The following is a 15,658-nucleotide window of genomic DNA, read 5'->3' on the forward strand; positions in this document are numbered from 1 at the left end:
ACAGCCATAAAATATTATATAGCTGGTACTATACTCCCCATCGCTTGGTTAAAATGTTTAAAACTTGTCAGCTCTGTGTTGGAGGCAATGTGGGGCAGTAGGGGATATGACTCATGTGTGGTGGGCATGCAAGCATGCGCAGGATTACTGGGGGGAGATTTTGAAGTTTTTGGGTGAAGTTACAGGAGCGAACTATCCGATGAGAATGGACTGCTGCTTGCTCCACTTTAAACCAGCAGGAATTCCTAATTCCATACATTGCTTTGCCGCGCAACTATTTGTGGCCGCCAAGATGGTGCTGGCTGCGGCATGGAAGCAACCCACAGTGCCGGAACTACAGTCAGTGCTGCGGAAATTGGACTATATTCATCTGATGTCGAAGTTAGCGGCCTTACGTACTGGCCATATTACCATAAAACGTGGAATCCCTATGAACAGTGGTTATCCTCCCGGACACTCCTGACTAATGCGTCACATGGACAGGTCTAAAGAGTATGGGTCACAAAACTACCTAAGAGGGGGGAATATACTTGAGGGGGGGGGGGGGGTAATAGTTGGAAACATGTTAGTTGAATGAGAAGTTCTAATCTCTGTACAATGATATTTTGTGGACACTGTTATGTTTCTAATGGAAAATAATAAAATAAATTTGAGATAATACACTGAAACCTTCTGCTCAGTGTGCTGCTGTGGCTAGGAAAGCGAATAGAATGTTGGGTATTATTAGGAAAGGTATGGAAAACAGGTGTGAGGATGTTATAATGCCGCTCCATGGTGCAATCGCACCTTGAGTATTGTGTTCAATTCTGGTCGCCGCATCTTAAGAAAGATATAGTAGAATTGGAAAAGGTGCAGCGAAGGGCGACTAAAATGATAGCAGGGATGGGACGACTTCCCTATGAAGAAAGACTAAGGAGGCTAGGGCTTTTCAGCTTGGAGAAGAGACGGCTGAGGGGAGACATGATAGAGGTACATAAAATAATGAGTGGAGTGGAACAGATGGATGTGAAGCGTCTGTTCACGCTTTCCAAAAATACTAGGACTAGGGGACATGCGATGAAACTACAGTGTAGTAAATTTAAAACAAATCGGAGAAAATGTTTCTTCATCCAATGCGTAATTAAACTCTGGAATTCATTGCCGGAGAACGTGGTGAAGGCGGTTAGCTTAGCAGATTTTAAAAAGGGGTTAGACGGTTTCCTAGAGGACAAGTCCATAAACCACTATTAAATGGACTTGGGAAAAATCCACAATTCCAGGAATAACATGTATAGAATGTTTGTACGTTTGGGAAGCTTGCCAGGTGCCCTTGGCCTGGATTGGCCGCTGTCGTGGTCTTTTCCCAGTGTGGCATTACTTATGTACTTATGTAGATGACCGATGGGTAAAAGGGGCAATCAGGGAAGACAAAGCCATAGTGGAGAGATTAAATGAATTCTTTGCTTCAGTCTTCACCAAGGAAAATTTGGGAGAGATACCGGAGCCAGAAATGGTATTCAAAGATGACGAGTCGGAGAAACTGAATGAAACCTCTATAAAACTGGAGGATGTAATGGAGCAATTTGACAAACTGAAGAGTAGCAAATCTCCTGGACCGGATGGTATTCATCCCAGAGTACTGACAGAATTGAAAAATGAACTTGCGGAACTATTATTGGTAATATGTAATTTATCTTTAAAATCGAGCATGGTACCGGAAGATTGGAGAGTGGCCAAAACCTACCACAAACCCACTGTACCCATATATAGTAACATACTAAATGACAGCAGATAAAGACCTGTAAGGTCCATCCTGTCTGCCCAACAAGATAAACTCATTTTACATGGAATGTGATACTTTATATGTATACCCGAGTTTGATTTGTCCTTGCCTTTCTCAGGGAACAGACCGTAGAAGTCTGCCCAGTACTGTTCTTGTACTAAGTTCTGAAGCTAACATCGAAGCCCCTTAAAATTTACACTCCAGCCCATCCCTATCTATTCAGTCACAATCAGGGCGTAGACCGTAGAAGCCTGCCCAGCTCCTGTTTTGTTTCCATTTACTGGTGTCGCCACCCAATCTCCGCTAAGATTCCACTATGGTAGCGGGGTACAGTTGTGGGTAGTGGGTTTTGGGGGGCTCAGTACACAAGGTAAGGGAGCTATGTTCCTGGGAGCATTTTATGAAGACCTCTGCAGTGCCTCCTAGGGTGCCCGGTTGGTGTCCTGGCATGTCAGGGGGACTACTGCACTACAAATGCTGGCTCCTCCCATGCCCAAATGGCTTGCATTTGGACTTTTTTTGACATGGACGTCTTTGGTTTCGAAAATCGCCGAAAGTCAGAAACATCCAAATGCAAAGAAGTCCAAACTCTGACTGTATTTTCGAAACGAAAGATGGACGTCCATCTTGTTTCGAAAATACGGGTTTCCCCGCCCCTGGATTTCGCCATTTTGCAAGGACGTCCAAATCGCAACTTGGAAGTTTCTTTCAAAAATGCCCCTCATAATCACTTACTGAATTGTCTCTACAATGTATTATGATAGAGACGTTTTAATACCCCAATGGAGTTAATGTATAGGAGGTGAGCCTTTTTCAAATGAAGAAAACCTCTGGAATAAGAGGGCATAAGATGAAGTTGGAAATAGGCTTAGGAAGAATCTGAGAAAATACTCTTTCACGAAAAGGGTGGTCAATGCGTGGAATGGCCTCCCAGTGGAGTTCGTGGAGACGAGGACTGTGTCAGAATTTAAGAAAACATGGGACAGGCATGTGGGATCTCTAAGGAAAAGGAGTTAGTGGTTACTGAAGATGGGCAGACTGGATGGGCCATTCGGCCCTTATCTGCCGTCATGTTTCTATGTATTAGTTTATGTTTATGAAGGTTTAGTTTTGCTGTTAATTTTTAGTTTACTTCACGGAAGTAGCATCCCTCTGTGGTGGTGGGTTTTGCTGTTGTTTTTGCTTTTTTGCATTGGATCACATATATATTTGATTAAGAAGTATATCAAATAAAACCCAAAACATATACTGTATAGACACTTAATGCATATTGTGTTCAGTGGGCCTTGATGGCAGCAGAGCACTGCCAACTTAAATGGCTCATTTTACCAGCACAAAAATAATCTGTAAGATCAATCACTCATCTGTTTTTTAGCATTTTTTTTTCTGCACATTTTTAGCAAAATGAAACTCTTGTGAAAATTTCTAAAGCTGTTGGTCTTGATGGCAGTCATAATACTAAGCAGTGAAGGACACTGCAGAGTGAGTGTGCGACAGAAAAAACGCCACACATGGTTGGGTAAAGAGGCACAGGACAGTTTGATGCTCCATCAGTGTCACAGAGCAAAGCAAGACTAAAATCTGAAGCTGTCTGGGTGTCACAACAAAAAACAAAATTTGAGCTTGGCATGATACAACTGATGTCTATTTTACCACCTTAAAAATAAAGGTGGGAAAGACCTGAGAGACCCCGTTCAATACTAGCACAAAATGCTTATGGCTGGGGCTTTACTTTCAAATCATTGGTCAGAAAAATTTCCTTAATCTCAAAACACAATTTAATGTGGTAAACTCATTTTTATAGTGAATTACTGAATTCCATTCAAACCTTTTTATGATGAATTATTAAATCCCATCAAAAATGTGAAAAAACTCTTATCTCTGGAAGTGATGAAAAACCAGACGGGGTTCCCGTTTCACAACAGCTTCATCAGGGGTTGAACTTTAAAGTTGTGCTATCATATTCAATCACAGCTTCAAAACACAGTGCATCAAAAACCATTTAATGTTTGTCACTTTCAGAAACACTGCTGTCATGCACTCAATTATAGCATGGCATGTTGAATTGATAGTTCATTTTATCTATGACAATCAGAGGAGGCTTGGGGAAGGCTGGACTATACCCTCCCCCCCTTGCAATTCATGTTCTGTATATTCTCAGCCATAGAGTACAGATCTAGCACCTCACCAATAATATACCCCACACAATACACCATCTGTTCTACAGCAGTGTTTATATTATCCAGTGTTCTTGCTCTTAATTTGTATATAGGAAGGATCAGATGGTCCTTGTGTATTTGGCTGCTGAAACACAAACGTAGCTTGAACATTTGTTGCAAGGAAGCCCTCTTAGTGTAACAATATTTAGCTGCTGGACATCTCTTTACAGCTTTGGACCAGCTTGTCCTGCATTGCAAAGGGGGAGGTACAGACATCAATGACTTTCTAACATATTCACCTTCAGGTCCCATTGCAGAGGACAAGTCATCAGTGATCCTATGAATACTGAGGCACTTGTGCAGTTAGATGTTTTCCACTGTTGCTTCAATGGACATCTACAAACATCTATATAAAGAAAACCAGCTGACAGATGCAATTTTTATAGGTCCAGTTCCAAAAGTCCACTATACACAACCAAACTACACTACACTGCTGTATGTAGTCTGTCCTAGAAGACAGAGATGAACACCTCAAATTTCTGATTGGTTATTACCCTAAAATCATCTCCCAAAAATTCCATCCTCACTCTACACCTCCAGGGAAAACCTACTATAAAACAATGCAAAGAGGACCATGGAATAGGTACCACCCATAACAAACAATCAGGATATAGAAACATCTGTAAAATCCGCCCCTTTCTTTCCGAGCACTCTACCAAAACCCTCATCCACACCCTTGTCACCTCTCATTTAGACTACTGCAATCTGCTTCTTGCTGGCCTCCCACTTAGTCACCTCTCCCCTCTCCAGTCGGTTCAAAACTCTGCTGCACGTATCGTCTTCCGCCAGGGTTGCTTTACTCATACTACCCCTCTCCTCAAGACCCTTCACTGGCTCCCTATCCGTTTTCGCATCCTGTTCAAACTTCTTCTACTAACCTATAAAATGTACTCACTCTGCTGCTCCCCAGTATCTCTCCACACTCGTCCTTCCCTACACCCCTTCCCGTGCACTCCGCTCCATGGATAAATCCTTCTTATCTGTTCCCTTCTCCACTACTGCCAACTCCAGACTTCGCGCCTTCTGTCTCGCTGCACCCTACGCCTGGAATAAACTTCCTGAGCCCCTAGGTCTTGCCCCATCCTTGGCCACCTTTAAATCTAGACTGAAAGCCCACCTCTTTAACACTGCTTTTGACTCGTAACCACTTGTAATCACTCGCCTCCACCTACCCTCCTCTCTTCCTTCCCGTTCACATTAATTGATTTGATTTGCTTACTTTATTTATTTTTTGTCTATTAGATTGTAAGCTCTTTGAGCAGGGACTGTCTTTCTTCTATGTTTGTGCAGCGCTGCATATGCCTTGTAGCGCTATAGAAATGCTAAATAGTAGTAGTAGTATTAAACCCTAAGGAAAATCATAAACACTTTCATCTTCCAATAGTAGTGATTTATTAGTGAAAGAAGTATTCCCTAGCCATTTCAGCTCTAGTTTTTCAGCAATTATCTACCCTGAAATAAGAGCTCGTAGGAAGTAAGGTTGAACAAAACTAAAACTGGAGAAAAAGGCACAAAACTAAGCCAAATACAATACAAGCTGTGCTAGCAAAGTTTACAGGATATCACAGCTACCCACATAGGAAAGTCATTGAACTGAGTACACATTTATATTCCTCTGTGAATGTGGTATATATGATCCAATGCAAACAACTATAAAAGGAGGATGCTACACTGGGGAGACAAACAAAAATTAGGACTAAGAATAAACTTTCACCAATATAAGACATTACAGTGTGGCCCAATCTGATTTGAATCAGGTTGTCTACTTCTCGGTTACCCAGGGCTGGTAATCCAGCTTCTCTGCACTCTCCCTTTATTTCAGTGGCTACTATTTTTTTTTTCATTTACATTTTTATTGAAGTGCTCCATACAGTACTTCCAGCACAAACTCTTTGTTATTTTCACAGCAGTAGTGCAAACCATAATTCCCACACCAGGTTTCAATTTAACACGCTAATAACATTAAAAACATAATTTCTTCTTTTCATTTCATCCCTCCTACCTTCAGTGGCTACTATTGTGCTCCAACAATATTCTCCCACCCACATTTCTTTTGTCTACAAGAGCTGTATAGCCCGGGATGATCACGTAACAATCCTAGTTTCCACTATACTAACTCAATGACTGCAACTAAATGCATGTTTGCCTCTGTCATAGTGGCCTTCAGGTCTGCAATTTTGTTAACAAGGGGAAAATGGAAAGGGAAATGGGACTTGATACCTTTCTGTGGTTTTTGCAATTACATTCAAAGTGGTTTATATATTATATACAGGTACTTATTTGGAGGGTTAAGTGACTTACCCAGAGTCACAAGGAGCTGCAGTGGGAATCAAACCTAGTTCCCCAGGATTGAAGTTCACTCCACTAACCACTAGGCTACTCCACTCCAAGACAAGACTGAATACATGCAATGATGATCTGCCTCCCCTTCTTAATTCTCTGCTAATTTTCACTCATTGATGCCAACGCAGGCCCCCTTTTACCGCAGCGGGTAAAAGGCAAGTTTCCCTTTTCTTAAAGAAATGGCCATGTGGCAAGTGAACCACTTGCCACACGGCCATTTTGGGGAGTGGAGCACTTATCACCACCCACTGAAATGGCGGAATGGGCTCCCGCGCTAACCAGGCAGCGTGCGGCACTGTCCGATTACCACAAGGTACACACCGGTGCTACAAAAATTGAAATATTTTTGCAGCGCTGGAAATTGTGTGCACTGGGGGAGAAAGCTACCGCTGGGCTGTTGTGGTAGCCTGGCGGTACTTCCTTTTTATTGAGCGGTAAGACAATGTTAGGCTTACCTCCAATTCATAAAAGGGCCCCCCAATTCTTATTCTTCTCCGCTACTGATTGTTGTCCCTCCATAGTTTACTTCATGATTGATTTTTGGCGTTTATTATTTCAGAGCTTATCCTGCTTATCTCACCTATTTTTCCACTTGTGGGGAGAGGGCAGGGGGATAGGCAGTTTGTGTCTCCCCCACATTTATTTTAAATTGTAGTCTAAGAAGAATTTGACTTTGACATTTTCTGGATGGGTGTAAATCAGTCCCTTACCTCCCCATCTGTATCTCCCCAAGTCTCCAAGATACACAAAACTACCCTCCCTGCACTAATCTTTCAACCAGCTTAAGAATGAGGCTGCAGTCTTCAGAACTTGGATTCTGGCTTTACGCTACCTGGTCTTTGTCTCTGTCCATGGAGACAGACAGGTGAAGATTTGATGGGACTGCTGCTGAGCGCATTGCTATTCCACCTTCCTCCTCCTCAGGAATCCCTAAATGATGAGCAACATCCCTTGCAGTCATGAGGGTGGCAGTGGCAGTGAGCCCCAGGAGGCAGCATACACCTAACCGATCACGAAGTACCTAGGAAGAAAACATTGAAAAGTTGCTGCCAGTTCCATGCCAGAACCAGAAAAATTGCTAGTGCAATATATTATGATAATGGAAATATTGGGATGCCCCACAATTTCTGTACCCACTATTTTTTAAAACTTGAGATATTGATACAATTTTTATGTTTAAATCTGTTTATTGACATATTATAGAACACTTACATTCATAATGATGCAACAAATAACAGTACTAACACAACCAGCAACAGCAATACTTCCTCAAACGTCATACATTTACTTCTTTTATCCCCTACCAACCCACTCCTCCCACCCTACCCTCCCTTCCATTTAGAGTCAACAATTTGGGGATAATAAAGCCAAAGATACCATCCCTGTAATAGACTCCAAATCCCAAAGGATTAACATAAGATAATCCATACAATAGAACCCAGCGCCAAACTTTCATTCCTATACAACCTATGTACCCCTCCTCCCCTCCCAACCAGAACCCTGTCATATTAGATGAAGGTACATTGCTACATTGGCAACATTACAAATGCACCAACCCAGCATCTCCTCAGTCCCAGCCTCAAACATCAAGTATTATGTTCGACCATATCCAGGAAGCCCCCCACGCAGACTTCAATTTCTGCTATTTTATGCAGAACAAGGGCCTGTGCTCTGATGGCCCACTCTCTGACCCCATGAGCGACTCTCTGAGCAGATAATAGTATGGAAAATTCCAACCAATGCCGATTCTCCTCCCCCCTCCCTATCCCATTCTGCCTGAGTGGCCTCCAAACTCCACATCTTAGGACCCATAATCCCTTTTTAAGGAGCACAAGTTACTGAGGTAGAACTAGGCAATGCATGAAGCTTATTAAGAACATAACTGCGTGCCTTGGGAGACATCACATTTATATAACCTTTCCAAGTTAAATAAAAATGGTTTTGTGTTTTAAAGTTGAGCAAAGAGTCCTGCAGTTCCATCAGGAGTAAGGCGTGAAAGCGGTTACGCCATTGCCAGAAGGAGGGGGCCCGATCCAAAGTCCAATTGACCAAGATGCATTTCATACCGATCAAATAAGCCTTATGAGCAAATGCACTCTGATGAGCTGTTCCTCCCTCTACCGGTATTTGACAACCCAATAATATACTTTTTGGCAGTAATCTGACCCTGGCATCCCCAATCCTTTCCACAAACCTAGTTACCCTGATCCAGAAAGCCATGATAGCCAAGCATTGCCAAAACGCATGGTAAAAGTCATTTTGCGTCGCTCCACAGCGCTTACACTGGGCTGATTCTAAATACCCCATCCGACAAAGGCATGATTGAGAAGTATACGCTCTATAAATCACTCTGGCCTGACATTCGCGAAGTTCTACACTCCGAGTCCAGGTCCCCACCCCCCTCAGACCCCTCAAGAGCTCCTGTGTTGAAACCTCCTGCTGTGTATCTGCGGCCCACCTAGCTGCTACCTGTCCCAGATCCCTCCGCGGTTTAGCCAGTGTCAATCGTTTATACAACAGGGAGATAGAGACAGGATCGTCTGATGGAACTTCAAAGAGATCTTCCATTCTGGTGGACACATCAACACCCAGTGCCTCCTTTGGCAAAGATGCCACATAGTGTCTCACCTGTTCATACGCCCCAGTCGGAAGGATCCAAACCAAGCTTCTCCATGGTCTTGACCACCCCCGAGGGCTCCAGTATCTGATGTAAAAATACTATCCCCCTCTCTCTCCATGCCCTCAGCCCGGAATTTTCTGTGCCCGGACGGAAAGCTGTATTTCCCTGCAGGGGAAGAAGCCTACTACAGCTGCCATCAAAGGCCCACAGCTTCGCCAAATCTCTCCACACCATCCTCATAGGCCCTAACAGGACACTAGTTCGGGCTTGTGTAGGCACCTCCTTTCCTACCGCATGCAGCAAATAAAAAATGTGCTGTGGGCTACACATCGCTCTTTCCATATGTAACGGAGTATATGCCTTTGTCTGTCGGTACCAGTCCCCTAAATGCCTCAATAGACAAGCTATGTTGTAAAGTTTAATATCTGGGACCCCAAAACCCCCTGCCCCCCCAGCCCTCATAAGATACTCAAACTTTATCTGAGGCCTCTTCTTAGCCCAAAAGAATTTAGAAAGCATGCTATGTAACACTTTTACGTCTCGTTGTTTAAGATAAAGCGGGATTGTTTGCATAAAATAAACTCGAAAAGCAAGACAATTTCCCTCTATTATCTTACTACAGAGGAAAAGGCTTCAGACGCTCAGTGAGCCAATCTTTTAAATTTATAGGCTCACTGACTCGTTTGGAGGCACTTTGATTACTTTACTCTGCAAAGTTTCGCCTACCACGAGCATCCTCATTAGACAAAAAACCTCTGCATAATTTTTTAACTTTTTAATCCTTTAGTAATGTCACTTTACTTCATATTACTTAAAAGGTACACTTATCTTCTGCTGCTTTCTCATACAGGACTCCCGGTACGTCCTACAGCAAGCTCCAGTTTCGCCAACAGCTTCTTAAGGAGCAGTACCGTCTATCTTTGAGACCTGCCTGTACTGAACTGATGCAGCAAACGGCCCAATTACATAATGTCTCCCTTCAACCACTTACTCTGGCGTGAAGTCCCAAACCACACTCAAACTGGTCTCATCCTGTTGGTGCACCTTTCAATCCGCATCCTCCTGTGACAAACCCTGGATAAAACCTTTAGCTGCTGGCACATCCTCAAAAATTTTTTCTATTCCTCCATGGTGTACTCTCAATTTTGCAGGGTATAACAACGCAAATCTGATCTTTTTCTCATGGAGGATGGCACACACTGGCGCGAATTCCTTCCTCGCTGCCGCCACCCATGCGGAGTAGTCCTGGAAACAGAGGATGCGCTGGCCCTCATATTTTAGTTCTCCACCAGCACGTTATTGCTTGTAGGATGGCCTGCTTGTGACCATAGTTGAGGATTTTCAGAATCACTGCCCTAGGCCGTGCTGCCCCGGGTCTCCGTGGCCCCAGACGATGTGCCCTTTCGATCCTCAAGGGGCCTGGCACGTTGTTCAGTTTCAGCACAGTTGGAATCTAGGCCTCCAGAAAGCTTCCCAACTCCGCTTCTTTGAGCTGTTCTGGCAAGCCAATCAGGCGCAGGTTATTGCGCATAGATCGGTTCTCGAGATCGTCAAGTTTATTTTCCAAATCTGCAATCCGTTTCTGGAGGGCCTCCACAGGCGGTGACTCGGACGCCATGTGGTCCTCGATATCGCTGACCCTTTGCTGAACCTGATCTAAGTCCAAATGGAAGCCGTCAAGACATAAGTACATAAGTAATGCCTCACTGGGAAAAGACCAAGGGTCCATTGAGCCCAGCATCCTGTCCACGACAGCGGCCAATCCAGGCCAAGGGCACCTGGCAAGCTTCCCAAATGTACAAACATTCTATACATGTTATTCCCGAAATTGTGGATTTTTCCTAAGTCCATTTAGTAGCGGCTTATGGACTTGTCCTTTAGGAAACCGTCTAACCCCGGGAAGGATGGCCGGTGTGGGTGCCGGTGCTGGAAGCTGCTCGGGTCCAGGAGACGGTACCGAGATACCCATGGACCCGCGCAGCGACACCTCTTCGACCGAGGGGGAACGTTCCTCCCAGCACTGCCGCTTCCTGGGTGTCAAGTTGTCCCTCGATGTCCCGGAGCTGCTAGTCCCGTGCGTCGTGGGCGACCGATGACGGTGCTTCTTGGCTTTCTTGCGATGTCAGTCATCGGCGCTCCGCGGAAGAGACGAGGAGGAGGTGGAGCCCCCCCCGGCCTCGAGGTATTGGATCCGACAGGGGTCGGTCCCGATGGCCCTGAGCAGCAGGAGTGGCCGGGGCCGACTGCCCGCGCGGCCGCTCACCACCGCCGTCGCCGGAGGGCCAAAGGTACCTGTGCTCCTGGGGTCGATGCCATAGTCGGCGCCGACGCCGTTGACAGCGGTACTGGCACCGAAGACCCAGCTGTCGACACCGATGCCGTCGAGGTCGACGTCGAAGGGCCGGCGCAAGATCCAAAAAGACGGTCCCACAGAACTTGCCTCGCCACCTGCGTCCTGTAGGAGGTGGAAGGCCTCCAATTATTTAATATACAGAATAAATTCCTCATATTTGGACAGGGAGAAATGGAGGTTTCTCTCTTTCCAAAAACAGGGGAAAGCTTGCTGGAATAGCAATTCTCCCCACCCTTTCTCTCTCCTCTTGCATAACAGTTTCTCCCACTAAGTGTGAATGGCCTAAGGGAATTCCTGTGACAGAGTTTCTTTCCCATGTCCCTTGAGGAAAGACCACTTCAAAGACTCTTTTTGTTGTAACTGAAAGAGGACATAACACATAACACTTGCAGAAGACATCTATCTGTCTAACACAAAAGATCCATACTGTATCTCACAAAGGAGAAGCAGACCTAACTCCTTTAAGAAAAGGATCTCTGGAGCCAAATGGCAATAGTTTTATGACAGGCAACAATAGTTCTCTCTGAACACAAAGAAAACCCATGTTATAATATCAACACAGGATCTGAGCAGGCGAGAGAGAAATCTAACACCGACCTGTAAGGAAGCAGCTTTGGTCTTTAGAATAAGAATGACTTGGGCTATCAGAAGCCTGAGAAAGCATGACCTCCAAAAGGAAAGTAATTAACTCTTGCCTCCTCTTCTTAGAATTAGAATAATAAATAAGAATAAAGGAAAATATACTAAAACAAAAAGATCAAAAGACCTGAAATATATTCTTTTGAAGGTATGACCAGAAGAGAGATATTAATCTAAAAACACCCTGTCACTTCGTGACAATAGACCAAAATGTAACTTCTAAAAGAAATTTAAACATTTGCCATGCACATCCTTTGTCATAAAGATCCTGACTGTATCCTGACTGTATTTACAAGATGCTAATTAAGGAGGGAAAAGTCCCTCCCTCTCTCTTGCTCTTTTGTACTGTAAGAGATAGAAAGTTCTATATATTATGTCTTTTGCCAGATAAGAAGTTGGTCAGTGTATAGTGCACTCTGCCCCATGCCAGGGGATAGAGAGCCTGACCTGACCACTTTCCATTGTCAATACATGTTTTTCTCCTCTTTTCTATACTAGACTATACTTGACTATTTTTTTATTCTAATCTCTGGATAATTAAATAAACCAGTGTTAACCCCAGGAAGCGCTTCCTTGGTCTGTTTTTGTCTGTGTTGCAGTCTAAATAGTGCTACCAGCTGTCTGGTTCTTTAAGGTATCGATTGAGGGGATTGTATTGTGTGAGTAGTGCCCAGCCGTGATTAGAGACTCTGGAGGCGTGGCACGAAAAGCACAAACAGTTTGTTTCCTTAAGCCGAGACACAAGGTGCACGTCTTGGAATTATGCTCCGGGCCAAGGCACTGGAGACACCAAGCATGAGTATCGGTCTGCGAGATCTGCCGGCCGCACCGACCACACTTCTTGAATCCGCTCGGGACCTTCGAGGACATCGACAGAAAAATCGCGTCGGCGAAGTCAAAATCGTCGATGGTGGCAGTGAAAAGTACACCCGAAAAAGGAAGAAACAACGGCTGTGACGACGTGCCCTCGCGACTAGGAAAACTCTTTTTCGTTTTTTTTAAAGAAAAAAATAACGCGAACGCGTACTACAAACAAAGAAAAAAACCGCGGGCTAGGCCGCAATCCGGTTTCCGGGAGGGACGTGAACACATCTCTCTCCAGCGCAGAAAGGAAAAAAACTGAGCGGGAACGGTTGCGCACGGGCGGGAAGATGGCCGCGCATGCGCGGTGGGTGTGCCCTGCGTGTGGGACCTCCCGCGAAGTTTTCTTCCGATTGGAGGGGGCTGCCGTGGACGTCAACCCCAGTCGTGAGAACAAGCAGCCTGCTTGTCCTCGGAGAAGAGAGATTTACCTGATGAAAGGAGTTCCCAGGGAGAAGTGTCAGGAGAGATAAGAGTGGAGAGATATTGAGGAGCTGCAGAGTGAATGCACCTGTAAGTCAATAAGAGGAGCTTCAATTGTATGCGGAAACAGATAGGGAGCCAATGAAGTGACTTGAGGAGAGGGCTAACATTAGCATAGCAACATTGGCTGAATATAAGTCGTGCAGCAGAGTTTTGAACAGCTTGAAGGGGAAAGAGATAGCTTAATGGGAGATCTGTGAGAAGCAAGTTGCAGTAGTCTAAGCGAGAGGTGATAACATTTTGTATTGTGCTCAGAAAGGAAGGGACGAATTTTGGTGATGTTATACAGAAAGAAACGACAGATTTTAGAAGTCTGTTGGATACGTGCAGAGAAAGAGAGAGCAGTTAAAGATGACAACAAGGTTACGAGCTGATGAGACAGGGAGGATGAGAGTGTTATCCACAGACATAGAGAATGGGGGAAGAGAAAAAGTGGATTTAGGGGGAAAGATAAGAAAGTCAGTCTTATCTAGGTACTTGTGATCTGGTTTCGCCACTGCTGAAAAGTGGGCTTGATGGACCTTTGATCATATCCCAGTATATGTTTATGTTCTTATGGCCTATGGTGATCAGGCGGGATGTTAGAGGGCATTCACTAGACTGGCTTGGAGGGATGATAAGGAACACAAAAGATGCTGGACAGAATATAACCCTCAATTTGGCCATCGACACAGGAGCCTGTTGCAATTCTCTTTATCAACAGAGAAAGTGAAGTTGCACACTAGTCATGGGTGTTCTCCATGGACAGGAGGATCTAACAGCCACATAATTTTGCCTTCACTTTTCAAGGCTAAAGCAAACTTTAAAGGAACTGAAGGACTATGAGTAACTGTTGTGCATAAATGCCAGTGCAGGTTCAAACTTTTTCCAGAGGTTTCTGAGCTCTGGGACAGTGGTTCTGTCAAGTGTTGAAGTCATCCATGTGTGTTGTTGTTAGATCCTACACTGCATGGAGAAAAACAATTACAGGTGTGCAACTTCGCTTTCACTCCCAGCTTCAAGAAAGCTGTTTTAAAACAAAGTTTCTCACCTGTAGCAAATGTTCTTCAAGGACAGAAGGATGAATATCTACACTGATGGGCAATGTCATTGACTGAGCCCTGACACAGAAATGCTCCTCAGTGTTCCATTTCCAGAATTATTTTAGAAGAAAGCAACCATGCACATGCAAGGGTCTTCCTGCCCCCTGTCGCCACGTGGGACAAGACAATCTCATATAAAAGCTGACAGAGTTCAACTCCAAGAGTACGTGGGTGGGGAAGTGTGGCTATTCATTCTGCTGTCCTTGAAGAGCACCTGCTACGGGTGAGTAACTTTGTTTTTTCTGAGGATAAACAGGATGAAGAATCCACACTGTTGGGAATCCCTAGCTACCAGGCTATCTGAAAAAAAAAAAGCGGGGGTGGGGGGAGAAACTGAAGGCCTGCAACAAGCAAGGTGTAACAAGACTTTTTTTTTTTTTTAACAGTCTGGACCAGAAACAAAAAAAGACCTAGGAGGATGGAGTTGGATTTTAGATCCCCCAAATTTCTGAAGGACTGTCTGACCAAATTGGCTGTCACATTGGCATCCTGCTTTAGACAGTAGTGATATGTGAATGTGTGGACTGATTACCACATTGCAGCTCTGCAAATTTCCTCTATGGAGGCTGGACTCAAATGGGCTATTTGTGCAGCCATGGCTATCACATTGTAACCCGTGACATGACCATTTCAAGTCAGCTTAGCCTGGGCATAAGTGAGAAAAATGAAGTCTGCTAACCAGTTGGATAGTGTGCATTTGCTGATGACATCCCACATGTTCTTGGGGTCAAAAGAAACAAAAAGTAGGTAGACTTTCTATGGGCTTTAGACCGCTCCAGATAGAAGGCCAAAGTTTTCTTGCAGTTCGAAGTGTGCTGTGCGCTTTCACCATGATGGGCTTGGGGCTCTGGGAAAAATGTTGGCAGAATAACTGACTGGTTAAGAAGGAACTCCGACACTACCTTAGGAAGGAACTTGGGATGCAGATGCAGGACTATTTTGTTATGATGAAACTTTGTGTAAGGTGGATCCGCTACAACAGCCTGGAGCTCATTAACCCTGCATGTTAAAGTGACTGCTACCAAATACAAGACCTTTCAGGTCAGGTACTGCAGAACACAGGAGTCAAGTGGCTCAAAAGAAGCTTTCATCAGATGTTAGGACTACATTCAGATCACATGACATTGTTGGGGACTTGATTGGGAGCTTTGCTAAGAGCTAACTCATAAAACCGAACTAAAGGCTCTTGTGCCACTTGAGCAACACTGGATAGAGAATGGACATACTTTTTCTTATCTTAGTTTTTTTTTTGTCCTTAAAGTAATTGCTGGTAGAAGTAGAGGAGGTGACATTGAT

The 15,658-nt window shown here is 44.5% G+C and overlaps 1 protein-coding gene across 1 annotated transcript in view; it reads right to left on the bottom strand.

Annotated features, from left to right (window-relative positions):
• The window catches only part of RECQL4 (RecQ like helicase 4), a 261,221-nt gene that overhangs the window by 66,073 nt on the left and 179,490 nt on the right, over positions 1-15,658 (bottom strand). Inside the window, exon 15 of the mRNA XM_030220936.1 lies at positions 7,157-7,345. Coding sequence (XP_030076796.1) covers positions 7,157-7,345 — 189 coding nt within the window. The remainder of the gene's footprint in view (positions 1-7,156; positions 7,346-15,658) is intronic.

This window comes from Microcaecilia unicolor, chromosome 1 (assembly GCF_901765095.1).
Source record: "Microcaecilia unicolor chromosome 1, aMicUni1.1, whole genome shotgun sequence".
NCBI classification, from domain to species: Eukaryota; Metazoa; Chordata; class Amphibia; order Gymnophiona; family Siphonopidae; genus Microcaecilia; species Microcaecilia unicolor.